This window comes from Brienomyrus brachyistius, chromosome 14, assembly GCF_023856365.1.
Source record: "Brienomyrus brachyistius isolate T26 chromosome 14, BBRACH_0.4, whole genome shotgun sequence".
NCBI classification, from domain to species: Eukaryota; Metazoa; Chordata; class Actinopteri; order Osteoglossiformes; family Mormyridae; genus Brienomyrus; species Brienomyrus brachyistius.
In genome coordinates, this window is record NC_064546.1 from 6,781,046 (window position 1) to 6,799,401 (window position 18,356).

General features: G+C 40.8%; 1 protein-coding gene across 3 annotated transcripts in view; it reads left to right on the plus strand.

Annotated features, from left to right (window-relative positions):
- Positions 1-11,806, plus strand: part of fermt2 (FERM domain containing kindlin 2) — a 58,080-nt gene extending 46,274 nt beyond the window's left edge. For all 3 annotated transcript variants that reach the window (XM_048974150.1, XM_048974149.1, XM_048974151.1), the window contains 7 exons: positions 55-104; positions 477-601; positions 4,775-4,881; positions 5,600-5,821; positions 9,493-9,617; positions 9,797-9,938; positions 10,061-11,806. In XM_048974150.1, coding sequence (XP_048830107.1) covers positions 55-104; positions 477-601; positions 4,775-4,881; positions 5,600-5,821; positions 9,493-9,617; positions 9,797-9,938; positions 10,061-10,234 — 945 coding nt within the window. In that variant the 3' untranslated portion in view covers positions 10,235-11,806. The remainder of the gene's footprint in view (positions 1-54; positions 105-476; positions 602-4,774; positions 4,882-5,599; positions 5,822-9,492; positions 9,618-9,796; positions 9,939-10,060) is intronic.
- Positions 11,807-18,356: the final 6,550 nt, after the last annotated feature.

Below are 18,356 nucleotides of genomic sequence, written 5' to 3' on the forward strand. Positions count from 1 at the left end.
TATAAAATAATGGTACCCTTCCTGTGACCAACAATTGTCCTGTTATTCCTACAGGGTGATATAACATCCATACCTGAACTTGCGGACTATGTCAAAGTGTTCAAGTAGGTTGACAAAAAATACAAGTCCAAGTGTTGTTAGTGCATAGATTCCATCTATATTTACTTTTTAAATTTTTTTAGTTGTAAGCATTTATGTTTACAATGTTTAATAATAGGTATTGCAATTGATAATGGTACGTATTCTAAGCAAGAAATGGTTACAAACCTAGCTCAGTCATGAATGGGAGGAAAAAATATTTTTTTCTGATTGCTTGTCTGATCACAGTAATAAAATATCACTGTTCTATTCTATCTGATATGTTGCCTTTAAATTATGGTTACATCAAATAAGAAAAACACAAAGGACTCTTAATACTAATTGCATTGTGGTAATTTTTTTGGGAGTGGCATAATGGAGTTCTGATACATTTTCAGGCCAAAGAAACTAACACTTAAGGGCTATAAGCAATATTGGTGCACATTCAAGGATATAACAATTTCCTGCTTCAAGAGCAGAGAAGAAGCTCATGGCACACCAGCTCACCAAATGAACCTAAGAGGTAAGGCATGGTGTCATTGTTTTGGAATTTGGAATTTCACATGTAATTTCATGTTCAGATTATTACAATATAAAGCATGCTAGTCTATATTAAAATGCCCTAAAGAAATTGTACAGTATGTGGTTTATCTTTTATAAATTAATCACATTATAGGTTCCTTAATTTAGCTGAATGTAATATTGTAACCATTTTTTTTTTTTTTTGCAAATCTCCCCACCCCCAAACCCCATTTAATGAATTTGCATACCCACCCCCACATTTAAACAGATATGTTTTCTGGCAATATAAGCCTTTTGCCAATGCTGATTTATCACAGAAACATAATTTTATGTGTGATTACGTTAAAACAGATTATCCCAAAGTTTGATCTTTCAATGCAAGACTTTCACTCCGTTCTAAGTGGGACTCTCAGTCCACCCTATCAACCCAGACAGGCATGTGTTCATAAGTGGTCTGAACAGTTTAAGATCCCACAGTACAAATTAAAATCTGTGAAGTCCCCCAGGAGCTTTCTCCTAAACATATTCACGACTAATGTTTCCCAAGCTCGTTATTGAAGACCAGCTGCAATTTTTTCCCAAGCTTTGTGTGTGTTACTTCCTGGTATAGGCTCTAGGCCTCCCCACAATCCTGACCAAAATAGACATTTGAAAGTTCATTCTTCCAAATGATCTTCTCTCCAGTTTCTGCAGTGATGAGGAATATTTTTCTGAAAATATATGTATGCCTTGCTCAAAGATGACCAAATTGATAAATTATGGGAATGTCATTACATATTGATAGGATGCCAATTCTCTGACTTGACAGTAATTGAAAAGTATTGAATGTAGTATGAACAGGAAGCATTTTTTTAGTTATGTTTTAGTATAATTCCTTGGGAAACATAAGCTACCATTACATAATTTATGTATTACAAAAATTGCAATAGTTGCTATGCCGAGTAAATTAGCCATTTTTAATTATAAGTAGGTTGTATAATTATGCAGTTAAATATTTCCTAATGAAATTGTCATAGGAAGTTATAATATGTACATGGCTGTACAGAGAGATCTGTTCTTCTATGTGCATTTCAGTTAAGCATATTCTACATTCGAGTCTGAGATTGCGTGCACTTAGGCCAGATACACACTGTGGGGTCGATTCTCCCATGCCCTTAAGTGGGGGGGAAAAAAGCACACGGCTCCATTTTTTTTTCACTTAAGCATATTCTCTCATTGATTGACATCAGGGGTTTATGTGTCCTAAGGCTAGATATTTGCTTTGGGTGGAGAAATACCAAAAATATGGACATGTTGCTTGTAAATGACGTGTGTTCTGCCACTGACATAAGTGCTTTTAATTCCATTTTTTGCTGCTTGCTCTGAAGGGTTATATTAAGTCAAGCACCTTTACATGCCCAAATACAGTATTGTAGAGTTCAGAAAGCTGAACTTCCATCTTCAAACATCACCTGGCTTATTACTCATTAATTACCCTCATTATTCACTGGTATTACTGGTAATTCAATCCATAAACTCCAAATACATAGTTCAGAACTCTGCCTGCCTCCTCTCCCACATTCACTGCTACCAACACATCACTCCCATACTTCAGAGCTTGCACTGGCTCCCTATAGAAGGACATATCCACTTTAAAATACTTCTCCTGACATTCAAAGCACTCAACAACCAAGCCCCATCTTGTCTTTCTGAACTGCTTCTCCCCTACTAAGATCCCAACAGCCTTAGATCCTCCTCTTCTGGTTCTCTCCTCATCCCCCCATCCAAACACTATGGTCATGGTGATTGTGCATTTTCCTGTTGAGCTCCCCGGTTTTGGAACTCCCTCCCCAGTGACATTTGTCTGTCGGCCTCTATCCTAGATTTCAAACTCAAGTTAAAAACCTTTTTGTTTGCTCCAGCCTATGAATAATTCATATAGTTATATAAGAATCACGCAATAGTAATATAGAAATATATTACTATGTACAAATATATTACCATTAGGCTAAATTCAGATGACATCTGCTTTGTCAGCATGCGTAGAGTTTCTATTAAAATAAGCATTAAAAAGGTTCAAAGGAGGCTACATGTCCTCACAATCCAATGAATATTCCGTTGCTGCTGTGAGTGTGGGACTGACTCAGAAACGTGCAAAGACAACCAAGAATTTTCCTCTCTGTCCTTCATGCACTTCAAATGATGGACACTGAATGCATTGCATGTTTCCAGGTGGATCATGAACAGCTAATCTTTCTGCACCTACTGAGTTTTGAAACAGGATGGGACATGATTTCTCACATATTCTATTCAATTCATTTCAATTTAAAAAACTAGAATTTTTGAAGACCCTTGCCGTCTTCATTTAATGTGGAACCTGTTGCTTTTAAGTAGCAGTAACTAGCAATTGTTTCAGTACAATTAATACAATTTATATTTATATAGAGTCTTTCACAACAGAATTGCCCTAAGGTGCTTTACATGGGCGTGGTGTGATGCATTACAGCATCATTAAGACAAAATAATACAAAGACAGGGAAAAGGAATAGCAAAGGAATGAAAGTAAGTCAGATGACATTGGAGGAGTGGAACCAAAAACTCCCAAATAGGGAAAAACGTGGGGGTATAGGATCAACTGCCTACTCAGCCAACTAACTGGAATTTTTGCCATTAAACTTTAAAAATTACTACACGGTGGTACAATAGTTAAAGTTCTGCAATCTCTAAAAATTGGAAGTGTTTCTACAATTTTGGCCACTATTGTAAACTAAATATATGCTGCCGCATATATCCTTGTTTGGATTATGTAGTTGATGGCATTATTATTTTATCAGCAATGCATTCTGAACTTTCAGTCCATGCAATTACTAATACTGACATTATCATATCTGTTGGTGTGGCATATTTGCTTGTTTGTAGAATCGTTTTGAATGAAAAGGAAAAGAAAAAGTCTAAAGTATATGGATTTGTTCTTAAACACAATATGGGTCATTCTCAGAAAGTCATGTTAAATTTAAAATGTTAAATGAGGGGAAACCCAAAAATTTTACATATCTGATTCAACTCCTGCTAATTACCACACAGCGTGTGTGTGTGTGTGTGTGTGTGTGTGTGTGTGTGTATATGTGTATAGTGTGTGTGTGTGTGAGAGAGAGAGAGAGAGAGAGAGAGAGAGAACTTGTCCACAAAGTCAGTTTTACATCTGAGGTTGTCAGTCATTTTTATTTCTAAAATAAGATTAGGGGAAGAGTTCCAGAGAAGAAAATTATGATGCTGACAAAGGACATTAATCAAAAAAATAGAAAGTATACAAAAGGATTTATTGCAAGCATTTTATTTAGTTTGGTGTTATTTGATGTTAAAACTCCAATGGTAGTGAATTTTTTGGCTACCTATAGATGTTCATTAAATCAGAGCTTCAAATGATGACAGTTTTAATACAATTCAAAAGTCAAGGTAATGTTAAGGGTTTCTGCAGATTTCAATTAGGTTCACAGTGTAAAAGTAGTCCATGTTTCACATTTTGCATGTTGCAAAAATCATTGTTTGAATTAATTATAGGTCTTGGATGGCCTTGCCTTCTGTTTCATGTTGAGTGGAGCAGGCATGGCTCATAAAACACTTAACTAATTTAAGGCACAACTGTTGCATTGCCAATGAATGCTAGGTTAGAAAAAACTATTTTAACAGAACTCCCTGTATAAACCACACCCACTTCTAGCCTTTTAACTAAATGCATAGATAAGTTTGTTGGTTTAACAGATACAGATGATCGCTGTACACCTCTAGTACTAATTTGTCACAAAGCTCTGTTTTATTGGACATTAGAGTATAGTTTCTCTTAATTCTCCATATTTAAAGAATTACTGCCTGTCGAGATTAAATTTGTGAACCAGTTTAAGCTAGAGGTTTATAGTTCAGGTCCAGAAAGTAAAAATCCAGAAAAAATATTTTGAGGTGAGTATAAATAGTCAGTCGCAGAGTATTCAACTGGATCTTGGTCTGGACTTATACTTCTAGACCTGAACTATCCATGTGAGCCTTTTAGGGTTGAGGTAGGGTTGAGAATAATGTGGGCTTCTACTAATTACAGAATTACATTAATGTAATATAATTATATTTGTTCAAATTTGTTGAAAAAACCTATAAATGTACCTAATATCTTTTGCCTCCTTTGTAAAATTCGATTCCACAGGGTGTGAAGTGACACCAGATGTCAACATTTCTGCTCAAAAGTTCAACATAAAGTTACTGATTCCTGTGGCTGATGGCATGAACGAGATCTGGCTGCGATGTGACACTGTAAGTGCAGTCCTTGAATGCCTAGATACACCTCTCTAAAGTGTGTGAAAGCAGGAAAATATGTGCAGTGTTACACATTGTCTGGGGGACAGGTTACATTCATTGCCTTCAGTTGTTTTGGTAAGTTCTGGCAGCAGAGCAGGAAAGGTCATACTAAAACCAGTGTGAAAATTATGTAAAGGCATGAGAGTAAGTGTAGAATTGGGGATAATTGCTATTTTTAGGAGATTAACCCAGAAGATGCAGTAATGTAACTTCCAGGCTAGGTGTCAGCTGAATAGTAGACCATACCTGAATGGCGCAGCCTTGTATGCATAGGGTTCTTTTTCCTTATGTACGATTCACAAACTGTATTCTAATATTTCTCATCCCATACCTTCACTAATTGCTCTGATTCCACTGAGAATCAGAGCAATTTGTTTCTGCTTTCTAAGTTTCTGCTTTCCAAGTAAGCTATGCCACCCCGCCCAATATTTCTTAGCAACAAGTATTTAATTGTAGTGTTTACAGGTGTTGTAATACAAAACCTTGATGTTCACATATGGCACATTGTTTTAGACACAAAGATAAGGACATCATACAGTGGGACAGTGTAGAATCGCAGGTGGGCGGTTTCTTAAAAAAAAAAACTCTTTGCAAGAGTACAAATTGTAAGACCTTTTTTGTTTTGGAGTAGGTTTACATGTGATACATCTGTCAATCTCTGTCTTTTCTATAGGAGAAGCAGTATGCCCACTGGATGGCTGCCTGCCGTTTGGCATCGAAAGGGAAGACCATGGCAGACAGCTCATATAACCTCGAGGTCCAAAACATCTTGTCCTTCCTAAAGATGCAGCACATGAATCCTGATCCCCAGATCATTGCTGAGCCAATCAATACTGACATCAATTCAGAATGCCTGGTGTCTCCTCGGTACCTTAAGAAGTACAAAAACAAACAGGTAAGGATGGGGCTAGGTCTTTAGTGCTTGAAGATGCTAAGTTTGCTGTACAGTATTGGTCTGTGTTTAGTGTATCTCAAAAGTTGGCATATATCTTTCATGATTGAAACCTTGATTTCTGGGGTAACGTTTTTAAGCTAAATAACTATATTATAATTTTCATGTTATGTTATATATTTAGCAGACTTGTCTTGTGAGACAAAGCACATTGACTTGCTTTTAATTGAGGTTTTTACACTGTATTTATGGAAAATTGAATAGTGACATTTCGGAAGAGTTAGAGGTATATCATGTCAGATCAAAATAAACTGAAGTCTAGTTTAGGCTAGGCTATAGTCTGGGTGCCCCCTAAAAAAAAAAAAAGGGATGCGTGACATCTCTGCCTAGTAGCCATAACAATTAACAAATAGTCAAGGATTTCCCTGTGTTTTACTTATTTTGTTTGTGATATCCTGGCAGATATTGGTTGATGCAAAATGTCATATCCATTAGTTTTGGTATCATCATTATTACAGGTTTTGGAAAATTTAAATAACATTACATAATCTCTTCTATGCATTTTATGCTGGACTTTTGTATTTTTATGTTGGACTCGAGCTGGATATTCAAAAATCCATTGTGTCTAGCTAGCGTTTCACCACTTCCTTCCACCTTTTACTTCATAATAGTTTAAATAGGGCTTCTTTCCAATAATTCACTGTGAAATTGTGGTATGTCTAAGCTCATTTCTAAACCTCATATTCTCATATTTTTGGACCCTACTAAATAAAATATATTCATTTCTATGGATTAGTGCTGGACCGTATGCCGGTTCATACCGAAAACCGTTTATCATTGTTATGAATTACGAATGTTTGTTATGAATTTTTCTTATACCACAATACCGGTTTAAATAAGCTACATAACATTTGGAAAGTGGCGCAGCTGGAAATTGTTTAAGGGGTGACCTTTTTCACTGCTAAAATGTACCACGAAAGATCAGAAACGGAAGATATAGCTGACGCTGGAGTTGAAAATGACACTGGGGTTGTCAAAAATCGATTCTCAGATGCTAATCCATATTAAAAATTAGTATCTGATTAGATAGATTCGCCACACAGCGCCACTACAGCGCAGGCGCACATGCACGCACGCACACGTGCACACTCACGCAGCCCCTCCCCTCCTCTGAATAGCCGCTGAATGCATTTGTTGCACCGAGTTGGCCGAACATGGCATATGCTGCAGTTGAAGGCACTTCGCAAGCTGCTTTAGTTAAAAAAAAAAAAATGCAGAAGTGCCGTTTGGAAGTATTTTGCAAACCAGCATAGAAAGGCTAAGGATGTCGATAAGCCTCTATGCAAACAGTGCTACAAAGTTGTGGCAACGAAGTCAAGTAGCACATCAAACTTGACGAAGCATCTTAAAGACCAACATCCCGGTCTTTGAGAAATTTCGCGAGGTCAGTAAAGTTTGCGTTCCAGCAACACTGAACTATTAAACACTTATCAAAAATGTTAACTTGGCCGGGGCACACCTTAGCCTTTTATTTTATTTTATTGTATTTTATTGTATTTTATCTTACCAGGAAGGTTCCATTGATACAATATCTCTTCTTCCAGGAAGAAGATGGCAACAAATAAGAAAAATAAGTTTAAACTAGTTTCATATACATGCACACAGAGATGATTAATAACTAACACAAATTAAAACACATATAAATATTCAAACTCTTCAAAAATAAGTAGAATAAAATGTATTTATATGAAACAATGACACTTCTTTAAGCTCAGAGTTTGTGATTTTTAAACGCATTCAGAGAAGGCAAGGAGTCAATTCAATATATTTTGTAATCCACTCGTGGTGCATAAGAACAAAAGGCAGATTTCCTCAGTTCTGTGTGTGTGGTGGGAGGCTGAAGGAGAAGTTTAACTGATGAACGGGTTCTGTATGTATTAGTGTGGAATGTCAGCAAACTACATATGTACTGAGGTAATTTGTCTATTAAAGCCTTTGCAATAAAAACCAGGCATGATAGGGAGCCTGGTTACCCTTAAATCTGATCAATCTGATCTTCCAAAATGACACAACTTTTCGCTTCACAGCAAGAGTGGTCAGGATGACCATACTACTTTTTTGGTGGCCAAACACTATTAAGCAGTAATATCGGAAGTAGTCTGACACTGGGGGGATCGAATTTCCTCCGGTGTTGTCTGGGTGCAGTATATCGTGACATTGTAATGGGCACAATAGTTACATCGTGGGAGGATGCAGTGTGAGAGAGATTTTAAAATAGTTTTATAATAAGAAAGATTTCATCATTTAGAATAAAACTAACACTGTTTAGTGTATAGTTTCACAATGAAACATAACCAAAACAAAAATTTCACCCATAAAAGAAAATAAGTTTGCTTTCATTAAGATGGACTGCACTCCTCGTTTGGCATGTTTCATCTTTGGCTCTGTCCAATTCATACTAAAAGATGAGAAACATGCTCTTAAATACAGTGGTGCCTTGGACCACAAACTTAATTAGTTCCAGAAGGCTGGTTGAGCTATGATTTGGTCAAGGTCCAAGTCCAATTCCCAAGTCCAAGGAAAAATTATGTAAATGAATTTTGTCCATTTCAGGCTCCCAAATGATTGCCTATCTACTTACATACCAAATGATGAAAGCATTAATAATCAATATAAAGGTAATACAGGTATACCTCATTTAAAATCCATTTGATCAACGTCCATTCGCGTTGGTGGCTATGGGCTAAAAAATTCCAATCAAAAATAAAATTTGTGTTTTAATGCTGGACATACCGACCGCTGTTTTTTAAAATGTGTGGGCAGGCGGTAGGTAAAGAGCAGGCGGGCTTTAGGTAGCGCTGTCAGCTAACCAAGAAACTACTGTACAGTGCTGCCTGACATGTAATGTTACAGTACTGTAATGAACTCTAGTTAACCATATTGTACTTAATTGTTATGGATTTTCATATTAAACGATTTGGACTGATCGAATTAACGTCCTGTTTTACACAACATAATGTGGATATTAAAAGGGAGATACCTGTACATACATGAACAAGCACACATACAAAAGCAATAAACATGAAATGAATTAGTTTATGAACACTACAGTTGGATTGAGGTGAGTTGATGCCATGCTGGAAGTGGCAGGTGGAGAGGAGGAGGGATGAAGGGGTTATTTTTTGGAAGGGGAGATGCGTCTCGATCCATACAAGTTTTAAGCAGGTCTGTTTTGTTTTGTTGTGTTCAGAATTTTCAGCTGAGTTGCGGCTAGATTTTTCTCACCTGATCCGCTTGAGGTCCGAATTAGTAGAGTTAAAGTTTAGTGATCAATTGTCATTGTTGACACCACAGTGCACAACAACGAAATGTGTCCTCTGCATTTAACCCATATGTGACAATATTGGAAACACAATATTGCAGGGGGCAGCTAATTCAGCACTCGGGGATATCAGGGTACCTTAGTGGTGTCTTGCTGGTTGGGGATTCAAACCTTCTTTCGAACCAATCTTTCGATTTACAAGTGCGCTTCCCTAACTATTAAGCCACCACTGCCCATTTCGCATGTCTCGACCTATACAGGTTTTATGGTCTGGAGCCTATAATATAGGATATGTGAAAATCAAATAATTCCTGTTTACTATTAACCTTCTATCACCTCCCTAAACAAATAGATTTCTGCACGGATCTTGGAAGCTCACCAGAATGTAGCCCAGATGAGTCTCATTGAAGCCAAGATGCGCTTTATCCAAGCTTGGCAGTCACTGCCAGAGTTTGGAATTACACACTTCCTAGCCAAGTAAGTCTTGCATAAGACACATTTATATGTCACTTTTTTGTTATTTGCATGGTAAAAGAATCAAATGAAATGAATGATATTTGAAAATATTTCAGATGACTGATTACCACTGGAATTTGCAAACTTTTCAATTTTTTATTTAATATAAATAACATACCTCTTCTACCTATTAATTATAGATTTCAAGGAGGAAAAAGGGAAGAGCTCATTGGAATTACCTATAATAGGCTGATCCGTATGGATGCGAGTACCGGTGATGCCATTAAAACATGGAGGTTCAGTAACATGAAGCAATGGAATGTTAACTGGGAAATTAAAATGGTATGCTGCTTCATATTGCAGTTCAGCAATACAGTTTCATATAGATGTCTTGGTATATAGGATGAAATGTTGCTGCTTGTATGCTGATACTTACAAACAATGATGCACTACTTAATCTGCAGGTCACAGTGGAATTTGCTGATGAGCCCAGTCTTGCTTTCATCTGTGCAGAAGTGGACTGCAAAGTGGTCCATGAGTTCATTGGAGGCTATATCTTCCTTTCTACACGTGCTAAGGACCAGAATGAGAGTCTGGATGAAGAGATGTTCTACAAGCTGACTAGCGGCTGGGTTTGAAATTCTCCCAACAGGTTGTGGTTGGTCTTAGGATTTTGGATGCGTTCTTTTAGTTATGGCTATGCTATTTAAACCTGAAGTTTCCTGCATTGATGCTAATTTATATTTGTATTAATGCTGGGATTTTGCTCAGTAATTTTCTCCACATGCCTTATGAAGTAGCAATCACACATGCGCCTTTGTGTCACAGAGCAGCCTACAGAACCCCCCCCCCCATACACACACACATACACATACACACACAGGTCAGTTTTCATATCATAAAAATAATTTCAGCAGCTTCTCTGATGAGAAATGCATAATGACTAATAAAAAAAAAACTAGTTTTTTTACTTGAGCCTTTCTTCATTGCCCATCTATGCTAATTTTTTTGTTATGTAGGTGAAATTTTAGTAACGGAATTTTACACAGTTATGTCGGTCTTCTTTGCTAAACAAATCCTCCATTAATATTTGTGAAAAATGTAGTTTGCTGTGTTGCGCTGTGCCACCACATTCAAAAACAGCAGTAGGAGTTAATTGTGGAGGAAACTAGGTATAAGTTTCAGGATTTACAGGGGACTTTTTTTCTCTTATCCATATGAAGTAATTTTGTAGCACTTCTATATATTTTCTTAGATTGTTTGAAGTCTATTTGAAGAAAAACAGTATTTGTTTTTGGACATGCTTGGTTTTAATAATAGTTTTGTTTAACACTAAAATTATTAATATGCAATTTTTATTTGAAAGGCCTTGTGAACTTGCACAGGCAATATAGTGATAAGGCCAAAGAATGTGTTTGTAGAAAACGATCATGTTTATGTCTTATCAATTTTGTGGTGTATCTAAAGTGTGCAGTGTCCTCAGTGCTATACCATGAATCGTGTTGTGAATAAGGACTGGTCCCTGATTGTCCACTTATTTGGCTGCCTTGCTTTTTCATATTCAAACACTATATAGTATTATTCAGTTCATGTTATTTTTATGCACTAGTAATAGGTCACAAAAACTTTAATATGCAAAGTCCATTACTCCTTGGTATGAAGGAATGCAAATTAAGTGTTTTGTAAGTAATGTTTAAAACACAAGTTTTATAAAATTGTACAGCTGTCATTACTGCCCTTTTTCTGTTGTTTTCTCCAGGAAAAAGCCATCTGTCATTGTTACCATTATATACTTTTTAAGAATGTTTAACATATATTAAAAATATTGTTTCAGACTCCAAGTAAGGGGAGAAAATCTAATTTTAACACTGATTTTGAGCTCTTGAGACTGCTGAAAAGAGCTTAATTTACTACTTTCTGCTTACCATTATTTTTCCTCAATTTAATTGTACTGTATGCATGTCTAAGCAGTCCAGTTTTGAAGTACACTTATATTACAATGAATTCTTGTGTTCGTATGTATTCATACTAAACCTATATACAAAATGAAGGCTGTCATCACTAAGGTCTGGAGACAAGTTGCCAAGCTTTGCTTTTGAGTCTCCTCTTTTTATCTTTGCCTCAGATGTCTGAAACAGCGGTGCATGACCTGCTGTTTTGACTGTAAAAAATGCATTTATTTTAAAAATAAAAGTTTTTATTTAAGCATTTTCATGACTGAAGATATTTTTTTACACTTATGCAGTCTTTATTTTTAATAATAGTATGTTTTGTAGACAATATTTTGTGTTGCATAAATTCACTTTTAATGGAAAATTGTTCAATGGCAAAACATTAACGCTTAAGCATGATTTACCCACCAAAGCTGCATATATGCGAGTGAAGGCATTAGAAGAATAACATCTACTCAAGCATTAAAGAAAAGCTGAAATTTCACTTCTACCAAATTACTGAAGCCCAACACAGGGCACATGATCATACTTTTAAAATGGACAAACAATTTGGTCCCCAGGGCCGCTTTTAGCTGTTTTTTTGTTTGGCTATAACGGACATGCAGGCTCCGCTTACAAGGCGCATGCTGGTGATATCCAGCACAGATACGTAGTCAGGATTATTAATAGTCATGCATCTGGTCAGGTAAAGTTGGATTACAAGTGTTTCTGCTGGGGTGTGGCATGAGTAAATGGTGTCCTGTAGGTGTGTTCTGGGCATACGGCAACTCTGGATATAACGGACTTTGGATATAATGGACTGTTTTGCCAGGTCCCTTGAAGTCTGTTATAACTGGATTTTACTGTATTTAAAAATTGCGCTCCTCATTATCTTTGTTACACGTCTCCACTCCCTCCCCCCAACCTGGCTCGTAAGAGGGAAACAAGCTCAGGGTTCCCACTAATTCAGTGGGATGGTGAGTTGTATTTTTACGCACTTTATTAGTTGTTTCTATACCGGTCCATGAAAATATTCTTTTACATGAACTTGGTTCATGCCACAAAAAAGGTTGCGGACCGTTACACGTCTCTCAACACGCCCTCCCCTCCCCCGATCCGTGGAAATGTTAACTGAATAAAACCAGTCTGTGGTGAAAAAAGATTGGGGACCACTGCCCTAAACAATAGAACTGCCTATTCCATATTATCCATGGAATTCTGTTAACCTCTAGAAATCTATATGCAGTGCCTTGCAAAAGTACTGAATCCCCTTTAAGATCTGATTTGGCTGAATTACAAATTAAACATGAATATGTTCTACCTGTGAGTTTTTCTTCTTTAAAACTCAAAGTAAATTTATCAGCAAATATTCCTCATTAAGAATGTTAAAAAAGCCTTCGGTCATTTATTGCAAAGGTAAATTTGATGTGGCTGGTGCCACCAATATCACGGTCAACAAAATGCAGGATATGAGGATTTTTGGTTCTCATGGAATTGCCACCTGTCTGTTCTCCCAGGATTGACCTTTTTAAGTCTGTCCTGGTAAATGTATTGTTTTCTCTAGGGCACTGAATATCCCAGTTTTCAATATGGTAGATCTATAATTACAGTTTCTGTTTAAATGACTACAGGGGGTCCCTGGGTTATGATGTCTCCACATACGGCGTTTCAAGTTATTGACATAACTTTAATAAACTGAGACGTGAGTGTTTCGGCTTACACCGTTAGTGTCGTACTTACGGACTACATGGGCGAATTAGTTTGGTTGCGCATGGCGGAAGAATACGCAGTAACACGATGTATGAGTGAGTGGGTAGGTGTCCCTTAGTATGCTTACCTATGTCATTTTGGACTGTTAAAAGTGCAAGTGTTCCATTTGTGAAGAGGAAAGCCATTACAATGGAACTGTAATTAGACAAAGAGATCAGACAAAGGGCATGTTTCAATTTACATGAAAATTCGAGTTATGTCACTGTCGTAGTAACGGAACTGTGTCGTAACCCAAGGACCATCTGTATTTCGATTTTGTCTGTATGCTCATCCTCTTGAAATGTGCATCAATTTCCCAATGGTGTGCATTATCATTAGCTCTGGTGTGACGTGGTACTCTCATGCGAAAATCTCATATCCTAGCCAAATTCCATCCTCCTTGATGTGTTGCTCAGCTGTTTGCCCAGAAATACAATCATGATTATGCAGTTTCAAATTACCCCTGTATATCCTAAGTTCACCTTTACCGCTACTGCAGGCATTTGCAAATGTTTTAGAAAGGTGTTATACAAAATCGTTTTCATTTAGTTTGATAGTACGGGGAGTACAGAATTATTAGGCAAATGAGTATTTTGTCCACATCATCCTCTTTATGCATGTTGTCTTACTCCAAGCTGTATAGGCTCGAAAGCCTACTACCAATTAAGCATATTAGGTGATGTGCATCTCTGTAATGAGAAGGGGTGTGGTCTAATGACATCAACACCCTATATCAGGTGTGCATAATTATTAGGCAACTTCCTTTCCTTTGGCAAAATGGGTCAAAAGAAGGACTTGACAGGCTCAGAAAAGTCAAAAATACTGAGATATCTTGCAGAGGGATGCAGCACTCTTAAAATTGCAAAGCTTCTGAAGCGTGATCATCGAACAATCAAGCGTTTCATTCAAAATAGTCAACGGTCGCAAGAAGCGTGTGGAAAAACCAAGGCGCAAAATAACTGCCCATGAATTGAGAAAAGTCAAGCGTGCAGCTGCCAAGATGCCACTTGCCACCAGTTTCGCCATATTTCAGAGCTGCAACATCACTGGAGTGCCCAAAAGCACAAGGTGTGCAATACTCAGAGACATGGCCAAGGTAAGAAAGGCTGAAAGACGACCACCACTGAACAAGACACACAAGCTTAAACGTCAAGACTGGGGCAAGAAATATCTCAAGACTGATTTTTCTAAGGTTTTATGGACTGATGAAATGAGAGTGAGTCTTGATGGGCCAGATGGATGGGCCCGTGGCTGGATTGGTAAAGGGCAGAGAGCTCCAGTCCGACTCAGACGCCAGCAAGGTGGAGGTGGAGTACTGGTTTGGGCTGGTATCATCAAAGATGAGCTTGTGGGGCCTTTTCGGGTTGAGGATGGAGTCAAGCAAGAAAGGGTATAAAAGAAGAAAAACTAATGACATGGCCTCCTTGTTCACCTGATCTGACCCCATTGAGAACCTGTGGTCCATCATCAAATGTGAGATTTACAAGGAGGGGAAAACAGTACACCTCTCTGAACAGTGTCTGGGAGGCTGTGGTTGCTGCTGCACGCAATGTTGATGGTGAACAGATCAAAACACTGACAGAATCCATGGATGGCAGGCTTTTTAGTGTCCTTGCAAAGAAAGGTGGCTATATTGGTCACTGATTTGTTTTTGTTTTGTTTTTGAATGTCAGAAATGTATATTTGTGAATGTGGAGATGTTATATTGGTTTCACTGGTAAAAATAAATAATTGAAATGGGTATATATTTGTTTTTTGTTAAGTTGCCTAATAATTATGCACACCTGATATAGGGTGTTGATGTCATTAGACCACACCCCTTCTCATTACAGAGATGCACATCACCTAATATTCTTAATTGGTAGTAGGCTTTCGAGCCTATACAGCTTGGAGTAAGACAACATGCATAAAGAGGATGATGTGGACAAAATACTCATTTGCCTAATAATTCTGCACTCCCTGTATAGCTGACATTTTTTATGGTTATATCGACATGGTTTGTTAGATCATCAATGCATATTTACTTTGATGGCAATGTTTTATCGATCAAAACCGTATATTTAGCTCAATAAGAATTTTTTCAATGGCAAATCTTAATAGATTATGTATATTTAGGTCCATAGCAACACGTCTTTGATTATAACCATGTATTTAGTTGCATAGTAAGATGATTTGTTATTGTAGCATATTAAGCTCCATAGCGACGTTTGCTTAGCCAGCATGATTTAATAATTATTACCTTGATATTAGGGATTTGCCAATTTGCATTTAATCGCAGATTTAATTATGTTACACATAATACAAAATTTCAGGCCAGACTAAAGCCATAACTATATATACTGTAATGAACAGTTATGAGGATGTGTTTCTTAATAGTTATAACTCTGTACTGTATTGTCTTTGAAGTGTAGGACATGGTGATGTCACCATAATATGTAAACATTATTAAATCACTGCTAAATGTTGTGATTCACAGATCAAATCATGTGAATGTTGTTGATCTCTGTTCTAATTTGGAGAATGCAATCTGAAAGTTGATGTTTATCTTTAGAAGTAATACAGGCATGGATAAGAAGACAAAAAATATTTCATTGTTAGTAGTAGGCCAACAGTACATAGTGCCAATAAATGTCAAAAACCACTGACACAAAATCTCCAGAATAACCGGGAAAAAAGAACAAGAAACAAATAAAAACTCAGAACGCATCAGATTTATATAACATCAATAGATTATGTGCACACAAACTCATTAGAATTATGTAAATTGTGACGCCCGCTCTGTCCGTTCCTCGTGTGTGCCACGCCCTCTAATTACCCACGTGTGATTCCCTGATGTTACCCAGTGTTTTTCCATGCCTGTTCCAAGTAAACCCTGTTTTCCCGAACCTTGCCTGTGTGCCTGCTTCCGCTCGCTCGCCTCTCTGCCCGCTCACCAGGCGATCACGAGCCGTCCTGTGACAGAATGACAGACCCAAACAAAGCGGCTTACATCTCCGAGGAGGAGTACTTCCGCCTCGGAGAGCGAGTGGATTCTTGGAGATCTCCCCAGGCCTCCCCAGGCAGCCTCTCCTGTCCGGAGAGCACCGGTCTCGACTACGCCGTCGGAGCCGTCGCCACTGCCCGCGGACCCTGCTCCCGTGCAGCCGCCGCTGCCCGCGGACCCCGCTCCCGTGCAGCCGCCGCTGCCCGCGGATCCTGCTCCCGTGCAGCCGCCACCGCCCACGGATCCCGCTCCTGTGCAGCCGCCGCTGCCCGCGGATCCTGCTCCCGTGCAGCCGCCACCGCCCACGGACCCAGCACCCGTGCAGCCGCCGCCACCGCCTGTGCAGCTCGCACGGCCACCTTCGCCTGCGCAGCCACCGCTTGCGCAGCCGCCTGCGCAGCCTGCAGCTCCAGAGCAGGTGCCCCCACTGCAGCAGCCTGCAGCTCCAGGGCAGGCGCCCTCACTGCAGCAGCCTGCAGCTCCAGGGTAGGCGCCCCCACAGCTTGCAGCTCCCGGGCCGGCGCCCCCACAGCCTGCAGCTCCAACCCCTGACCGCGTCCCTGTCCCTGACCGCGTCCCTGTCCCTGACCGCGTCCCTGACCACGTCCCTGTCCCTGACCGCGTCCCTCTGCCTGCTGCAGCCCCTGAGGCGCTCCCTCCGCCTGCTGCAGCCCCAGAGGCGCTCCCTCCGCCTGTTGCAGCCCCAGTGGCGCGCCCCGAGTCTCCCCTGACTTTGGCCCCTGAGACTCCTGCTCCCGAACCCCCTTCGACCCAAGGTCCCGAGGTGGTCCCAGAGGACTCCACCGAAGCTCCTCCCTCTTCGGAGGTGGAGGAGCTTGAGTGGGACCCCTCGGGGACCCTACTTGTGACTTTTTCGCCCTCGCCCCGACGTGCCCGACCCCGACCAAGGGGCCTGGTGTCTGTGTCCCGTAGGGGGAGAGGGCATAGACGCAGGACGGGGGCCCCTCCCGCTCGGCCCCCTGGCTCGGCCTCCTTCGCCTGCGCTGTGGCTTGCTCGGCGCCTGCGGGTCCTGGCCCACCGGGTCGGCAGTCGCCTGCCGGTCCCCCTTCGACGCCTCGTCCCCCTGCCTCTGTCCCTCGTCCGCCATCTCGTCGGGCTCCTGCGGGTCCCCCGACTACGGCTCCTCGGTCCCCTGCGGGGCCTCTACCTCTGGCCCTTCCCCGGACGTCGCCGCCTGCGGTGGCTCCCCCCTCCTTGGGACCGTCGCCGAGAGCCCCTCCTGCTTCCTCGTCCCCTTCCCCGGTGGCCCCTCCTGCTCCCTCCTTGGCCCCTGCCTCGGTCCCTCGCCCGGTCTCCTCGGCCCCTCCGGGGTCCCCTCCGGCTCCGGCCTCCCGGCCACCTGCAGCCCCTCCGGCTGCCTCCCGTCGCCAGCTGGGTCTCCCTCGGGCTCCCCTCAGTTCCCCCTCCTTGTCTCCCTTCGCTCCTCCTCCCGGTTTTGTCCCGCTGTCCTCTGTTCCCGGTCCCTTTGTTCTGTTCCCTCCCGTCACTCCCGGTCCTTTTGTCCCGCCTGTTCCCTCCGTATCCCCGTTTCTGGTCTGTCTGTCCGCCTTTCCTGTCCTCTGTGGTGTCCTGTCTTGGCTCCTGCCTCTTTGTCGGTTTTGCCTGTCTGTCTTGTTCCCTGTTCCCTGTTGATTTTTTTTGCTCTTGTCTTTCTTTCCGGTCTTGCTTCCCCGGTCTCGTCCTGTCCATCGCCTCCTCCGGGGCACGCCCGGTGCAGCGCGCCTTTGGGGGGGGTGTTCTGTGACGCCCGCTCCGTCTGTTCCTCGTGTGTGCCACGCCCTCTAATTACCCACGTGTGATTCCCTGATGTTACCCAGTGTTTTTCCGTGCCTGTTCCAAGTAAACCCTGTTTTCCCGAACCTTGCCTGTGTGCCTGCTTCCGCTCGCTCGCCTCTCTGCCCGCTCACCAGGCGATCGCGAGCCGTCCCGTGACATAAATATGGTAAGCAGAACTTATAGAACAGCTTTCCACATTTCCTGTAGTGAATAATTGGGTCCTTGCCTTCTTGAACAATTTGTCTGCAGTAGCAGTGGGTGTCCACCTTGATGATATGGGCTAGGTGGAGTCCTCAGAC